Source organism: Miscanthus floridulus, chromosome 7, assembly GCF_019320115.1.
Source record: "Miscanthus floridulus cultivar M001 chromosome 7, ASM1932011v1, whole genome shotgun sequence".
NCBI classification, from domain to species: Eukaryota; Viridiplantae; Streptophyta; class Magnoliopsida; order Poales; family Poaceae; genus Miscanthus; species Miscanthus floridulus.
Window position 1 is genome coordinate 91,066,966 of NC_089586.1, and position 18,242 is coordinate 91,085,207.

The 18,242-nt window shown below is 46.9% G+C and overlaps 1 protein-coding gene across 1 annotated transcript; it reads left to right on the plus strand.

The window, feature by feature from the left end:
- The first annotated feature begins 8,830 nt into the window (after window positions 1-8,830).
- LOC136463796 (AP2-like ethylene-responsive transcription factor PLT1) lies at window positions 8,831-13,267 on the plus strand. The gene is made up of 9 exons (XM_066462778.1): window positions 8,831-9,095; window positions 9,254-9,881; window positions 10,629-10,711; window positions 10,872-10,880; window positions 10,990-11,078; window positions 11,209-11,282; window positions 11,371-11,421; window positions 11,643-11,719; window positions 12,248-13,267. Exons 1-9 carry the CDS (start codon window positions 8,858-8,860, stop codon window positions 13,057-13,059), a joined length of 2,061 nt encoding a protein of 686 aa, XP_066318875.1. The 5' UTR covers window positions 8,831-8,857; the 3' UTR covers window positions 13,060-13,267.
- Window positions 13,268-18,242: the final 4,975 nt, after the last annotated feature.

Sequence of the window (18,242 nt, forward strand, 5' to 3'; positions counted from 1 at the left end):
TCGGCAACACTTGCAGCAGTCACGTACGCGCTGCGTGGCCGGATGGCGTATACACGCGGCGCTTATTCCGGCCCACCGCGAGTTGGACGCAGCCCACCAAATGAATTAGGCCCATATGTTGGGCCCTTTTTTGTGGGCCGGAGTGAACCAGCAACTAATTCGGCCCGAGTCGTCGCCGTTCGAGAGACCCGTGGGCCGTGGCGAACTGCCGACCCACCATGCCACCATAACGTGCGCGTGTGCAGCCGTGCTCGGGCACACATGACACGACGCGACCAAGACCAGCCATGCTGCCTCCCGGGAAATCACCAGGGCCGCATGGCGGCTGCCACCTGCAGCCCATGCACGGGCGGAGACGGCAGTAGCTCGCCGCGCCTGACACGCGTTTGCCCAGCGATAAGTTTAATCGCCGAATCCGAGGCTCTCTGACGCGCGCATTTTCAACCAAAAATCTCGCACCACTCATGTACAGTATGTACGTACCTCCTATCGGTCAGTAGATTTGCAGAGCGCTGAGCGGAGCCGAGCCGTGGAATAATTATTAAACTAACCTTTCCACTGACCAAATAACCCGAACGTGCAACGTGTGCATGCAATGCAGCAGCATCTAGCGAAGAAACGCGAGTGTGTGCACACGCACGGACGTTTCCAAGTGCTGAAGACACGGAGTCGTCTACGGACGGGACGGGACGGGACGGGACGAGCTGCATGCATACGCGCCTAGCAGATTGTTGAAAACTGGTGGCAGCAACCGAGAGCAAGACGTACAGATGGTAGCAGAGGTGGTGGTCGTCCTTTCACCTTTTTGTCTCAGGCCCCCCTGGACGGAGCGGCCCGTATTTTTGACCGGCGATCGCAGGCGGGGGCTTTGTTTAACCCGTACGTACGCGCGCACGGCGTAACCGAGGGGGTTAAACGTGTCCTTCAACAGCTTCCCAGAGCCAGAGATTAACCCCCGTTCAACGGCATGTGTTTCACTTTTTCACCGCGCGACATCACCCCCCTTTTCATCAGGCAGGCAGACTGCTTGCCTAGCGCCGCCCGCCCCGCCAGCGGCCAGGCCGCCCGGACACCCCGGCCGGCCGGCTCCGCTTTGACGGTCAAAGCTCGCTTGGGCAGGAAGCACGGGAACCGAGCGCAGGACCGGTCCGACGCCAATATTCTATCCCAGGATCAATACGCCGCTCGTGACCGCCTGTACGTACTGATGCGCTACCTAGCTACCCTGCGCCCCCTGCCCTCAGTCCTGCGGGGTGTAGAGAGAGAGAGAGAGAGAGAGAGAGAGAGAGAGGAGGAGGCGGTGGTGGTGGCTCCGTGGCTGGCGCGCGCGGCCGAGGAGGATCCCAGCGGGAATTTTTTTTAATTTTAATATTTTTTTATAACTAATTTTAAATCTAATACTGTAAGTTTTTTTTAAAAAAACTAACACTTTTGGCTGTGCCTATTGCCCTGGCGTGGCCAAATGCCTGTGCCGCGCCATGCATGGTGGCGCGGCAGAGGTCTGACGTAGTGATGACCGGTTTCGGTGACCGTTGACGTGGCAGCTCTTGCCGAGCCACCGACCTTGGCGCGGCAGTGCCGCGCCCTGATCCGTGGCGCGGCAGAGCCGAATAAATACCGCGCCCAGTCCCGCCTGCCCTTAGCAGCAAGCCCGCCCGGCCGGCGGTACCTGAACGGTTTAATCCGAATGCGTCGCGCCGATAGTGGGAGTTATTCTAAGTATTGTTTGACGTAAAATCAATAATAGATTTGTTTCTGTCTTTTGTTGAATTTTTTTCACGGCCGAATAGAGAATTTGATAAGCCAATAATTTGTTTTCCGTCTTTCATAATACGGTTAACCACTAATTTAACTAATCGATTATAAAAAATTGTCACCGACGTCGAGATACGCCGGGACTGTCGGTTCCCGAACTAGTTGGTACTTAATCTCGCCGGCAGTGCTGCCGCGACGCAAAGAAACGAATATGAAGCAGATAAATGAAGTCCGTGTGCAAGTTGACAAGCTGCCACATAACATTTTCATTGTTTTGACATAAGTTTGACATAACATAACCAAATAACCCCTCAAGTTTCGGACGCCAATATTCGTTTGACCTAACAAACTAAGACCCAGGAGTGTAAGGATCCCTCGGACGCCTCTGTCTCTTCGGATTTGTTGGCAACACATTGATAGTGTAGCCAACGTCGGTATGGTCGCGTCGACGGTGCGTATGGCTCGTACCCTGCAAGTATATGATACGTACGATTACTTATAATTCTTTATGATTATTAGTTCATGGAGCCTACGTATTTAAATAAACTATCTTTTTATAGTACCTGTGAGACTCCTTGGGTACCAAGCGAGGCACCACCTAGCTGATACATGCCAATCTCGTGCTGCGGCCAATCGTCCTACTGGTCGTGCTGTCTGCGGAAGCCCGGGGGGTCGTCGTCATCGTCGTCCTTGTCGTCCTCGGTTGCAGGGTCCTTCCCAGCGCTATGATGTGGTGGTGTACGCACCGCGGAAGTGGCACCTGTCATCTGCTGAGAAGAGCCGGCTGGTATCCTTAAAGAGGCTGAAGACGTGGCACCCGACCACGCTGGGAGTGGCGGTTCCTCATAAGGAGTGTCCATGCAGCTCAGCTTCTGAGCTAGTTTTCTGCAGCTCTTCTTCACCTTCTGCATAAATAGATGTTAAAGTTAGTGCATTACCCAAACGTATATACACTAAAGAAATATTTTTGGAACGGACAAGTTTATGTTACCTCCACAAAAGCCACGAGAACGCCAGGCCCCTGACCTCTAGACTCGTGAAGCCAGAACGCTGCTTCGTTGGATAGCCTTGACAATTGTGTCGCCTAGGTACAGAAATGCGGTTGGACAATTTTAGTACACATACTTAATACCAAAAGGATAACAAATTATACCATTCAAGTATATTACCACGTATCTTTGAAGCGGGGCTCTCTCCAGCTGTGTGTCCTCCCTAGTGGTAACATCGTACACATCTTCGATGATATCTTCCTCCGAGTCCTCGTCAATCGCCACGCCAGTGTACGGGGGCTTGATATGTATCCTCGTAGACCTGTGAAGCCACCGCAGGTACTCGTCGAAGGTGTGCTGGTCGTGTGGAGGACCCGCATGAAGCGGATGTCGTACCCTGTTCTGCCACAAATGGATGTGCGAGTTGTGTGTCACGCGCCAATCCTTGGTCTTGTACCTCTTCCTGCGGTCATACCTGCAACAAAACGATGTTAGTTGTACCACACACATCTGGATTGTAGCATTGTTATTAATCGATAACGCACCCGTGCAATTCTTGGTTGGTGGAGTAAAGCGGTGGTGGGCAGCCTGTCATTCTCCCAAATTGTCTGCAGACCCGAATGGGCAAGTGAATCTCGACCATATGAAAGAAAATAAGAGGGACGTCGCTGCGATACTCGTCTGACTCGTCCCTAGTGATAGGACTGAGATAGTCCTGGAGCTCCAGAGAATCCCAAGGACACCAATGCACCTGAAATTTCGTAATTGAGTTAGGTTGTGATATAGTGTACATCGAACAAGACACAGGTATGATAGTAAAGAGAGCGTAACCTGGTGTTGTGTCAGGACGTCGAGACCGTCCGTATACTCCCTGTACTTGCGCCTCACATTCCCTCTAACTAACTCTGCTTCCATCCAGATATACAGAGATGTAGGGAGTGTATCCTACCCGTTCCATCGCTGCATTGAACATGATAATAAATTAGTCATTAATAATGAATTTATATATAACTGACTCGAAGAATATAGTGAACCAAAGTACTTACTAGTAAACCATTATTAGTAAACCATTATTAAGGGGCCTCCCAACGGGCCATCGTTCCCAACACCACACCTGAAGTAGGTACGAGCAACCCCCAAGGTTCGCATATCCTGAGGTGCGACGGCAGGCAACGCATAGCTGTCGATACGTTCATGCCAGGACTACGCTGCCCCAGCTATACACCGCTATGTTCTCCCATGGCTGTCGTAGTATGTCAAGGAACATCCAGCTGATCGTGTTGCCCGAGGCATCTGGGAATAGGAAAGCACCAAGAAAGTGCCAGAGCCACACACGAGCGAACTTGTCGATAAGAGCCTCCTCAGCCTGTGGGTCCAAGTAATCAAAGCGCTCTGTGATCCAGGACGACGAAACCCCAGAACATTTCCTGAAATTGACCAAAGAAAATGAGACCACATGGCTGCAGGAAAGCAATGCAAGTGTTAAATAGGCTTGAATTACTCACTTATTTTTCTTGAAAGCATCGTCGACCGGTGGAAGAAAGCCAGTAAATTGAGCCACCAGCTCCCTCCAGTGATCATTGTCAACTATCCCTGTCACTGGAAGTCCCCCCAACCTAAGGCCTAAAATAGCCTTCACGTCCTGCAACGTCAAGGTCATCTCGCCACAAGGTAGGTGGAACATGTGGGTCTCAGGCCTCCACCTGTTATAAGAATAGAACGACTGTTAGTTGCCTCAAATTTGTTAGAAGAAAGTTTACGTACAAAGAATACACTCGCACATGTCTACAGCTGCAGTAAGTAGTGCTAGGTCAAGGGGTGGAAGATCGTGGTTGATAACACGGACAAGCTTTAGGAAGTCGGCACGCCGTATGTACGGCGCATAACGCTCATCCCACTGGTGCGCCCTGGTGTACGTGCGGGGCCTCAAAGGAGGCAATGACACCTCTGCGTCATTGTCACTCAAGATGTGTGCTCGGTGCTGGTCGTCGTACTCCACCTCAAGAATGAGGTACAACAGGTGCTGCGTGGGAGGAGCCATCCTGTTACGAATTGATAAACAAAGCGTTAGAATATTCAAATTAACAAAATTTAAATTAACATTAGTAAGTTCACAAACAAATCACTAACCTAACTATCCTAAATCCATAAACCCAAAATCCTAAGTATACTAGATAATAAATACATAATCAATCCCTAAAATACCTAAACCCTTTTGGGTTTAGAGTAAACTAGTATCTATACCCAAAATCCCTAACTAAATAACTAACTATAAATTAAATAATAAATACATAAACAATCCCTAAACCCAAAATCCTAACTATACTAGAACACACAATCTCAAACCTACGTAAATTACAAAAAAATTCACTAACCTAACTATCCTAAATCACTAACTATCATAAATCAATACCAATCATAAAACCCTAACTATCATAAATCACCAATTATCCTAAATCAATAATAATAAAAAAATATGAAATCAACCCTAACTATCCTAAATTACTAGCTATCCTAAATCACTAATTATCCTAAATCAATAATAATAAAAAAATATGAAATCAACCCTAACTATCCTAAATTACTAACTATCCTAAATCACTAATTATCCTAAATCAATAATAAGCAAAAAAAATGAAATCGAGAGGAGGTACCTTAGGAGCGGACGGCCTTGACGCGCCGACGTTCGTGGCGCGGCCGACGCGGGCGCTGCGCGGTGGCTGGCGGCGGATGGGCGAGTGCGGGCGCTGGTGGCAGGCGGGCGGGCGGCCGGCCGCACGGTATTTATTCGGCTCTGCCGCGCCAAGATCGGTGGCGTGGCAAGAGCTGCCACGTCAACGGTCACCGAAACCGGTCGTCGCCACGTCAGACCTCTGCCGCGCCACCATACATGGCACGGCACAGGCATTTGGCCGCGCCAGGGCAATAGGCGCGGCCAAAAGTGTTAGTTTTTTTTTAAAAAAACTTGCAGTGTTAGATTTAAAATTAGTTATTAAAAAGTGTTAAAATTAAAAAAAAAAATCCCCAGCTGTGCTGTGCCTGTGCATGGGGAAGCTACACGGCGCCTCACGTGCACCGTGGAAAACACCAACGGCTGCCTCTGCCTGTGTGGATGCACTGGCACTGGCCCGGGCGCGGCGCGCAGAGAATAGCTAGCTGAAGGGCGAGGACCGACATTTTCGGACGGCGCCAGGGCGCCAGGGGGCCAGGGCGTTAAAAACACCAGGGCATGCATGCATGTACATGCATGTGAGAGTCGCGGTAGCAGGGCAGGACTAGCTACCCTGCTGACAAGCGAGTTGCTCTCCATGCTGCATGTGGAGATATATTTACAATGTGATCTCACTGGTGAGATCGATATATATGTGGAAGCATGTTTGGTGCAGGTGTTGCGTGTAGATGTAGAGACTGTTTTCACTCATGGGCTTGCGGAAAAGTGTGCTCTACCCTACTAGTTGATCTGCATGCATGTGTAACATGTAGGACGACGGCAAATTGCATGTAAAATGCATACTCTCTGTCACAAATTGATGGCCATGCATTGATGCATATATCGATGATGGCTGGATTATGCGATCTTAATAGATTACAAGCAGGTATATATGTATATACACTCATATGTATGTATCAAAGGCTTGTTATGGATGTTCAATTCAAAGGCTTGTTATGGATGTTCAATTCAGTACGGACTACGGAGTTCACCCTAGCTTAGTAGCTAGCTACCAACCTACGATTCCACTGTAGTAGCCGACCTGTGCTACCTAATCGCCTTGACATGCATATTTCTTCTCCGCGTGTAATCTATCCCTGTCTGGTCCTGGGAAAACTGCACATGCATGGCCCGTGAGGGATCTGCAGGATCGGAGAGGACGGTCCTGAGCGAGGCATTAGGCATGTTCGCAGAGACGTTTAGGGCACTCCTCCTGTGCGTGCAGCAGCACTGTTACGGTACGATCCTCCTCCTCCCCTAGTGTGCCCGGAAGACAAGGGTGTGTGTCCTCGTAGAGGGCACAGCTTGCAACCCCAGCGCCCCTACTTTATTCGGAGTCACCGTGACCTTTCTTTAAGCTTAACCTTTCTCGCTCTTTGGGGCTGGATGGGCGCTTCTCGATACGGAGAGAGAGAGAGAGGTTAGGGGACTCCCGACTGATGCGGGGAAGACCGTGGGTCTGGATCATTTGATTATGGTACCAAGGAATGATCAAGAAAAGATAACCGTAGAACGCATTAGAATATCTATCTGTGACCAGAGAAGGCACGCAGAGAGTGAGCTTCACACTACGTAGCTATACTGACACTTGCAATTTCATTCAGTCTTGCATTTTCAGAATATAGCTAGTAGGAGCTAGCTAGGCGATTTGACGTGTCTGCACTAGCGCGATTCGCCAAAAAAGCTAAAAATAAACCACACCAAATCTTTGAGTCTTTGTCTATCACTACAGCGCTCTGAAACAAAGCTGTTTATTTCTCGCAGAACAACTCTGGATCGAACTGCTGGAAGACGACCTCTTCTTCTCAAGAACATCAACGTTAGTAGTAGTACTACGTACTTACTAGTAGCAGCTAGCAGTGCAATCCAGCGATTCACCTCGAAAGCACCGGCCCCCGCCGAATATTATAGAGCGGGTAAGCCTATGCTTATAAGCTGTACTTTTTCAGCTAATAAATAATATCGATATTTTTTTCTCACGAATCAGTAAATGGTACTTTCAGAGATGGCAGCCAAGTGAACATAGCACCGGGCTGCCGCCGCTGCCCGCGTAGCCTTGTGCCCTATTAGTGGCGGGGGATTGGAACTCGGAGGCGCACGCGCGGGCTGGCGGACGGCCGCGCATGCCGCGGCTCGCGTCGCCACGACATGTCAGAGATCGATCGGCTACACTCTACTAGCTTCCGGCTTCCACAGGTGTGCGTGTTTGACCACGCGCGCGCCGCGGCGAGCGCGAGCCCTCCCCCTTTTTCTTTTACGGCCGGGAATCTTTCGCTGGATTCGCCGTCGTCGTTGGACGGGACGAACCGTCCGCACAGTACCTGCCGGTCGCGAGTGCATGCATGCACGCGTCGGCGCACCGCGCACGGTTGGCGCGTTCGGCGGATGCTTCTTCTTCTTTCTTCGGATTGATTGAGATCCAAGGAAATGCTGGGCGCGTTTTTAAACTGGCTGATCGGCTTCGTCCCCTGATCGATCTGATCCTGTTCTGTATGTTCCGATCGAGTCAGCTTTCTTTTCAGACTGTATGTAGCGGCGAAATGGATAAAGGATATGTATGGACCATTAATTAATAATACCAAAGAGTAATGGTGTTTAACTTACAGTATTAGATCGTGAAAAGCTCCCTTGGTATGAACATCTAGAGTTGGCAATGCATGCATGCAGTTCAAGAGCCACGCGCAGGTTAACCTTTCAGTTTGTAGCACGTACAGCAACCTATTAGTTGCCTGGATTTTTGGGGTTTGTAATTTTTGGTGAACCTTAAATCTGTATAGAGAGGATGATGTGCTGTGGGTCCACGCACTTTCCTCCATGAAAATGAAAAGAAAAAAAACTTTATGATCCACTTTACTAATTAAAAATAGGACCTATATATATGCTTGAGAATAATGAAACCAATCGTGTAGCTATAATATATGCAACTTTTACATTTTGAAGCTTGCATGCATGTGGTCAGCTGAAAAGCAAATTGTACTCAAAATAACCTCCATGTGCTCGAAAACTTTCATTAATTATACATTTTTCTCCACTTGAGTGTACTAACATTTTTTGTAAAAAAAACATTTGACAAGATCTTACGCCCTTTTTCCTTGCACTGTTTATCCTTAACTAAGAAGCATTAAACGGGACTACTCTGTTCTTAACTTCTCTTATAAATACAGACCTTGTACAACACTTTCACCTCCTCTCAGGTGGCCAGGATATTTTTTCTGGCCCCTTCCTGCCCTCTTCTTTCAGATTGACCCAACATGTGTTGTGCTATCCCTGGAAAGCTATACCCCCTTCCCCCCAGCTTCTCCTTACATCTCCTTCTCCTCTCGTCGTCACCAATGCTATCACCGCTCTGATCATCACAAGCAAAACAAACCCTCACTGTTCTATCACACCACACCCTTCTTAGATGGCTTCCGCGAACAACTGGCTCGGCTTCTCGCTCTCGGGCCAGGATAACCCGCAGCCTAATCATCAGGAAAGCTCGCCTGCCGCCGCCGGTATCGACATCTCCGGCGCCAGCGACTTCTATGGCCTTCCCACGCAGCAGGGCTCCGACGGGCATCTCGGCGTGCCGGGCCTGCGGGACGATCACGCTTCTTATGGTATCATGGAGGCCTTCAACAGGGTTCCTCAAGAAACCCAAGGTGAGGAGCAGCGGAGGCCGCAACTAGTAACAGTCTGTTTCGCCTGATCGATCGATGATCTCTCTTGCTAGTTTTTGTATCGTATGGTGCACACTATTCCACGATTTCTTTTTCACAGTTTTTTTCTTGATATTTGATGTGGGTGTTCCTGCTCACAGATTGGAACATGAGGGGCTTGGATTACAACGGCGGTGGCTCGGAGCTCTCGATGCTTGTGGGGTCCAGCGGCGGCGGCGGGGGCAGCGGCAAGAGGGCCGTGGAAGACAGCGAACCCAAGCTCGAAGATTTCCTCGGCGGCAACTCGTTCGTCTCCGAGCAAGATCAGTCCGGCGGTTACCTGTTCTCGGGAGTCCCGATGGCCAGCAGCACCAACAGTAACAGCGGGAGCAACACCATGGAGCTCTCCATGATCAAGACCTGGCTGCGGAACAACCAGGTGCCCCAGCCCCAGCCGCCAGCAGCTCCGCATCAGGCGCCGCAGCCTGAGGAGATGAGCACCGACGCCAGCGCCAGCAGCTTTGGCTGCTCGGATTCGATGGGAAGGAACGGCACGGTGGCGGCTGCTGGGAGCTCCCAGAGCCTGGCGCTCTCGATGAGCACGGGTTCCCACCTGCCCATGGTCGTGGCCGGCGGCGGCGCCAGCGGAGCGGCCTCGGAGAGCACGTCGTCGGAGAACAAGCGAGCGAGCGGTGCCATGGATTCGCCCGGCAGCGCGGTGGAAGCCGTCCCGAGGAAGTCCATCGACACGTTCGGGCAAAGGACCTCTATATATCGAGGTGTAACAAGGTTAGAACATTGATTAGTTTGTGTCTTGTTTGACACATTTTGTTATTGTTCTTCGTTCGTTCGTTTCAAATTGGTCTAGTACTCTAGAGTTATTTATTTAGAGGTAACTATCATCAAAGAACATAGCATTAGCATGACCTTGTTCTAGTACTACTCTAGCAAAATACCATGCATATGGCCTTGCATGTTGAGCGATCAATCCATCGAGAAAACATAAACTATCATCAGAGATCTATGCTAATGCAACCTTTTGGAGACAGTGGCCATGCTATTTTGCTTTTAGTATTATTTAGTACTTCATATGATACGTACTTAGAAAGTTAGAAGATAAGATGACTAATTCTGAAGTATATATACTAGTATTTGTTACTAAGAAGTGGATGCAATATACTGATCTTTTTTTTCATATGTGCTGTGATGACGGCAACATATGCCACTGATCACATAGGTGATTGAGAACTGAGTACTACATATGCATGTATAATTCATGACTAGTTGTGGAATGGTTGACATTTGAAATGGTACTCCTTGAGTGCATTATTATCGTTGCTTTTATTCTATTTGCCAATCGAAAGCTATATATATATGCAAGCGTATTTTTGCTTAGTTTTTGGATATTTAGCATATATATAGACGTGTTGAGGGTGGTAATAACAAATGTTTTTTGAATGCATTATATATATGCATAATTTTGAGCTTTATTGTTTACTTATTAATTATATATGCTCTTGCTTTTGGTTTGTGCAGACATAGATGGACAGGACGGTATGAGGCTCATCTATGGGATAATAGTTGTAGAAGAGAAGGGCAGAGTCGCAAGGGTAGGCAAGGTAATGAAATATGTATCCATAATACCCACTTATATCCTCATATAGAGAAAACATATATAGTATATACAGCTTGAGCTACTGATAAAGCATTGTGTCTTTTGTTTCCGTCCACACTCTGGCTTCACACATTGCCTACCGGAATGACACCAACAATATGCAGTTTACCTTGGTATGCATTCACCTTAATTTGCTCCCACTTGCATTTTCATTGTATAGATCTTCCCATTTAACGATCATTTTGCCTTGTCATTGTATATCCACGTACTGTATACACTTAGGTGGCTATGACAAGGAGGACAAGGCAGCAAGGGCTTATGATTTGGCAGCTCTCAAGTATTGGGGCACTACTACAACAACAAATTTCCCTGTACGCAAAGTCCTATATATATGTTTTTTCTCTGAATGCTTATAACAAAAGCATTTTGATTTGTTTTTTAAATATTATATTAATCTTTGTTCTTGAATGCATTTTTTGCCAATTTTTTTTTTTGTTGCAGATAAGCAACTACGAAAAGGAGCTAGAGGAAATGAAACATATGACTAGGCAGGAGTACATTGCATACCTAAGAAGGTAGTATTTCGATGCTTGTATCATTCTCAATGTTTCACTTCCATAGATGATTTGGCTAACAGTAATATGTATGATCCTATACATTCAGAAATAGCAGTGGATTTTCTCGTGGAGCATCAAAATATCGTGGAGTAACTAGGTAATTAAACTTCACAAGTAGTAGGCAATATATGATTGCGTGCATACAATCAAAATTCTCCATGTTTTTATTTCACATTATCGTTAGATGCTTGTTGTGGGAAAAGCATAATTACAAGAGATTTATGGAACTTGCTTTTCACTAATAGAGAAACGACCTTTGACTCGCTTCGAAATTTGGCTTTAGTCCCGGTATTGAAATCAATGTTGTTTATCGAGCAGACATCATCAGCATGGGAGATGGCAAGCTAGGATAGGGAGAGTTGCAGGAAACAAGGATCTCTACTTGGGCACATTCAGTAAGCTAGCTGCCTTCTTTTCTTGTTTGTTTGTTTTGAGAACTCAGTGAAGCTAGCACCTATTAAGTGAGTAATGCGACTCATCAAAACCAAATTGCTCGGTTAATGGAGATCCTTAAGCTAGTTAATGACTACTCATAGTGTTATATATGTCCCCAAGATCTAAGTCATCTCGCCCCGTACTTGTTTAGTAAAATTTCTTGAAATCTCCGTCTCGTAGAACTGAAGATTAGATATTCTATATGTTGCCCTATGGGAGCATAAAATAGTGATCACAGCATTAACTATGTCCCAAATGTACCTTTCCAAGTTTTTGTCTCAAAGTTGTCTGAGAAAACCGGGGCATGGGGTCAAAGGGTCGAGCAGAAAACCCTAGTGCTTTGAATCACACAGTTTCCACCCTGCAAGCAGCATGCATGCATGCAATATGCAAAATATAGCTACGATCGACCTAACCTGCATTGGGAAACAACCCTAATCATGCACCCTATAGTTAATCGTCGTGCACATTCGTTCCCTCGTATGTAGGCACCGAGGAGGAGGCGGCGGAGGCCTACGACATCGCCGCGATCAAGTTCCGCGGTCTGAACGCCGTCACCAACTTCGACATGAGCCGCTACGACGTCAAGAGCATCCTCGAGAGCAGCACGCTGCCTGTCGGAGGAGCGGCCAGGCGCCTCAAGGACGCCGTGGACCACGTGGAGGCCGGCGCCACCATCTGGCGCGCCGACATGGACGGCGGCGTGATCTCCCAGCTGGCCGAGGCCGGGATGGGCGGCTACGCCTCGTACGGCCACCACGGCTGGCCGACCATAGCGTTCCAGCAGCCGTCGCCGCTCTCCGTCCACTACCCGTACGGCCAGCCGCCGTCCCGCGGGTGGTGCAAGCCCGAGCAGGATGCAGCCGTCGCTGCCGCTGCGCACAGCCTGCAGGACCTCCAGCAGCTGCACCTCGGCAGCGCGGCCCACAACTTCTTACAGGCGTCGTCGAGCTCGGCAGTCTACAACAGCGGCGGCGGCGCCAGCGGCGGGTACCACCAGGGCCTCGGTGGCGGCGGCGGCTCCTTCCTCATGCCGTCCAGCACTGTCGTGGCGGCGGCAGACCAGGGGCACAGCAGCACGGCCAACCAGGGGAGCACGTGCAGCTACGGTGACGATCACCAGGAGGGGAAGCTCATCGGGTACGACGCCATGGTGGCGGCGACCGCAGCCGGCGGGGACCCGTACGCTGCGGCGAGGAGCGGGTACCAGTTCTCGCAGGGCTCGGGATCCACGGTGAGCATCGCGAGGGCGAACGGGTACTCTAACAACTGGAGCTCTCCTTTCAACGGCATGGGGTGACGGTACGGCGGGTCGACGAAGAGGGCAGAAGCTAGTGGCTAGTGATAGGGGATTAGTAGCTAGCTAGAAGATCCTAGTCTCTAGGTTAGAGTTTATTTGGACATCGTTGTCGTGTTTCGACGTGCTCAGGTTCTGGTTCGATTCTGCAGAATTAACCAGGCGTGCTGCCTTTCTGGAAGCTGGTAATGGCAGGTCAGGGTAAGTAAAGTTAGCGTTGTAAGTTATCCTGATGTGCTGTTAGTTTTGGGTAGTTTCAGAAGGTCCAGTCAATCTCTTCGGAGGACTCAATCATCATCGCGCACTCGTGCATTGAGAATAACTTATCATATTTCATTTTTTCTGATCACGGTTACTTTTGGTTCTTCTGGTCGTACTACTGTGTTCGTCTGTAGTTATATATATCGATGATCTTTGCACATGTTAATTAATTATTAAGATATCAACTCAGTAATGTTGCGCTGCTATAATTAGCTAGCGACATGTTTTTTTTCACTCAAATACACAAAAGGCTTGCACATCTTTCTATTAAGGCTGAGAAAGTTGGATTGTTACAACGACACGCCACATCCCCGGTGCACTAGGGATGACATCATGTGTTGCAAGGCGTCCGCTCCTCCCTAGCGTAAAGGTTCGAAGGCCACTACTCACGCACTATGTACACAACCAAACTTACGCGCCCCCGCATCGATCCATTGGTTCGTGAGAAGTGGCGGATCATGGCTAAGAGTTGAAGGACTGAGGCCGAGGCTTGGTGAAAACATCTTGCGTTCCGCTCTTTCCATAACTCATAACCCGTCGTAGAACCGACCAATTTATAAGAGTACAAGTACAATGGCAGCCCACAAGCGGTCGCACTGTCATACTTGAACCCATATAAACCCGGTAGTCCATCAAGTACCACGACGGGTCTCGATAGACGATTTACAACAACCAAGATCGTACATGATTCAACATACATGTCACATATTACATAAGGTTCACAAATACATTTTCATCATCAGAGTATGAAACAAAGTTATTACAAATTAAGTTTGATAGATAAAAGCGGAAGCAAATTAAGTTTGAAAGTAGCATTTGCCAACATAGTTTAATACAGTGCCAACATACGATCATAGTCCACAAAAGCATGTAGAATTGAAGGATTAATAAAGAAGCCTGCCCAAGGCTTACTCCTTATCCACAGCGGGATAGAAGCAACTCTTGCAATAACCATGATACACAGTGCCATCTGCAACAATGGGAAATAAAACCCTGAGTATGAGAAGGTACTCAGCTAGACTTACCCGTCATAAACCAGAAATAAAATGACAACAAGGATTATGCAAGGCTGTAAGTGGAGATAGCTTGACAACATTTTACATAAAAAATGATTAACTCAGTTGTACAATTATAATTCCGTTATCAAGTTAATTATGACTATCCATATCTAAATTAGCAACTATCCTGTGCCAAATATGTGGTATATTATTTTTAAGAGCATACAATAGTAACCATAGCAGGTATTGTAATTCCATGTTTATTCGAACCATCATATTCCATAATACAATTACTATGATGTTGGGACTAGCCAAGTTTCTCACTATCCGAGAGAGACGGCGATTCGAATCGATTTCAACCAGCTGGGAATTTATTCCTAACACAAACCTAGACAGACTAGATCAACAGTCACCTTAGGTCACCTTTGGTACAACTCAAGTACACATTTCGTGGGTTCGCCCAGCGCCGCACAATCAGGGACAACCAAATGCCAGGACATTCAGGCCCAGCCTGCCCTTGGGCTTAGTCTGGCTCCCCGTACATCCTTACTATCATCCAGAGTACGCACTCTTACAGAGCGGGGTTTGGCCTGAGTTGAGCTACTCGGCTTCGTGGTCGGAACGAGTTATCCGGCCAGCTAAGTGATAGGCATGCGTTCAATTTTGTCAGAAGCGCCAACAACGGTACGGTCCTTAACCAGCACAGACGGAATCACATGAGTCAACCTACACATAGACTCCGTCCGGCCTCGATTTACATCACCCCATGGTTCTTTTTCACGATAGCAAATATAGCCAACCGTGCTTCGGTATTCACCTATATCTCGCAGGTGACAGGAAATCACCCGACTTCTACCAATCTAAGCATGGCTAAGCATATATTCGATCCTGGACCTATACAGGGTTAAAGGTATATTTCTAGACAAGGAATTGATATGCAGCAAGTGGTTCCAATCAACTCTTATAACCTAATGCATCAATCATAAAGGACCCGAGTAATATTTGGTAAAATACTGGGAAACTTAGAATGCTCCGGGGCTTGCCTTTCAGAAAGAAAGTGGGGCGATGGTCAGGGCACTCCGGAAGCTCTTCTGGGGTCTGCTCCTCGCCTTCGGAAGCTGCGGCTTGAGGAATCTCCTGCTGGTCCTCTTCCTCTCATTCGTTGAACTCCAACAACGTTATCTCCTCTGTCGATCCTATATGCATGGATATGGCATAAGATGTTGCGAATGCATATAGGCTGACAAATATAGTATGATGATACATGATGAATACATTCTTGTAAGTATTCTTAACAACATGGTGTTAAAGAAATAATAAGTGCATCATGTTTTACTGAGTATATGCATATCTCTTCTTGATTATTTAATCAACTACTACAATAATTTATTTACTATACCATAAAATAACAGCTACTTATTTTACTCATAACTGAAGTTCTACTTATCCAATTGATGTGATCTTGGACTTTCTGGCAAGCTCATAAAATTGTCTACAACTCTTATTTAATCACCAAAAGCTAATTCACAATATATCTTAACCAAAACAGACAATCAAGTCAGTGCTGTCCAGAAATTTCAAAGAACGAGCATTTTGGAATACTAACTTTAAACAGCTATAACTACTAAATCCTTTGGCCTATTGTCCTGAAATTTTGACACAAGATATATAAAGAAGTTACCTACAACTTTGTTATTAACAATTTTTACAGTAAACATCATTTTTACTATGTAACATACCAAAATACAGAATCTGTCCGAAAACCTTTCTCACCCGAATTATAAAGCAACGATATTCTTACTGCATATAAACATTCCAAATCTGACATTACCAAGTATACCAATAGTTCAAGGACATCTAATTACTCAAGAAAACATAATGTCCAATCCCAAAATATTCATTTAAATGCCTTTATCAAATAAACTGGATAATTAGGTTAAATAATAAACATATATCCAATGTGCATAATAAATTCTCAGAAAAACAGTGGACTCCTAATGCTCACAATAGGCTACTGTGAAATTTTCATACCATTTGCACATATATAACATGCTTTACAAAAATGACAAGCTAGCAATGCCACTTTTAGCAAAAATACTAAACCCTATAGAAAAATGTCAAACAACAGATTATATATTTTTTCTAGCACCATAATAGTGCCATACTACTATACAAAAATTTGCATAGCAATATATTACATATTTTTATCCCTACAATATTCCTTAGAAAAATGCTATTTATTAATGAGTAAATAGAAAGACCATATTTAATTAAAGTTTACAGCAAGCTTATTATTTTTCCTAGCGATAGCATGTCAATAAAAAAGCCACAAAATTGGAATCACATTTTTATCATTTTTCTAGCTCAAGATATCAAATTTATAAAATGGTAAACATACAAAAAACATTTATATAAACACATTTAAATCTCCCATAAAAACATCAGAAACTGTATATATGATATTTTTATAAAATACTACACTTCCAAAAGAACACAACAAAATTTGGTTCACAATATTTGGATCTTTATAGCTCAACTCATCCATTTTCCAAGATTGCATCTAAATAGGAAATAAATGAACTATCCTACTGCTGTACAGTCAATGACAACTCGGACCCGCTGTCAGTCCGCCCCACGCGTCAGTGAAACAAAACAGGGCAGCGGCGCTGCTCAACGCTTGCGCGGCCAGAGCTCGCCGACGGCGAGCTTCACCGGCGACGGCAAGTGGACCTACGTGTTTACAGAGCAACGCACGTCGAATGACCTAGGTGGTGGCAGTGAAGGTGTGGCGGAGCATGCTCGTCATCGGCCATGGCGGCATGGTGGCGCTGCTCTGCGGTGCGTCGGTCATCACCGGCCACGGCGAAGTCAGGCGAGGCACTCTACAGCATCACGGTGACCGTGCGAACATATCTAGACGACCTAGGCGGCTTGAGGCGCTCCGACGAAGCATGGCCACGGCGACGGCCATGGTAGAGCTCCGGCAAGGACGTACCCACGGTGGCGCAATGCGGAAAGCAGCTTACCAAAGGCACGACGGTGGGCGCGGCAAGGTGGGAAAGGTAGATTAGAGTGAGGCGGAGCTGTGAGTGCAACTGATTGGAGAATGGGGCGGCAATGAGCGCAGGCGGGCTCGGCGGAGCGACTGCGACGGCGACGGCGAGCGCGGTGAGCAAAGGAGAGCGAGGAGGCGGGTGGGAGCGAATGGCCGGCTCGGTGGTGACTTAAATGCGTCGCTGGTGGCTTGCTGGCCGTCGATGCCAGATGAGCGGGCCCGGCACCAGCGTACGGCCGCCTGATGGGGCGCGTGGCCATGGCTGGCCACCACGCGGCGGGCAGCGCCTGTTGGCCGGTCGGCCACCGAAGCCGTTCGATTCAGTCATCAGCGCTACGATAGACTGACTGACGACGCTATTTCAAAGCAATCAAACTACAAATCCTTAGCTCCATAGTGCAAACAATCTAAATGAAACTTATAGACCTATGTACCAGCTCCAATTACTCTTAAAGAATCATGTGTTAATTCTCAACCGAAACCGAGTAATATCATCACCAATATGAGCTTGTCAGCACTGTCAGTTAACCTGACTTAGAAATTTTTGCTAAGTGTTGAAAACAGTGAATTGTTGAATCTTGTGAGCCTAATTCAAGCATGTTAGGAGCTAAACTAGTCTATGACCCAAAAATAAAAGTTGTTCCTCTTGTCAAATACTACAACTTTTCTTTAGTGACCACCTCCATGCAAGGTCTCTATCATATGCTTCAAACTTGGTCAAACCCATTACATTCACAAGATGACTTATACACGAACTATGACTTAGTGACCAATTTAGCCCTAGCCATGAATACCAAAGTTGTTCATAATGATATTCTAAACATGTTTAAGCTATTTTTAAGGTCACACAATCATTTCATATATTGGTTACA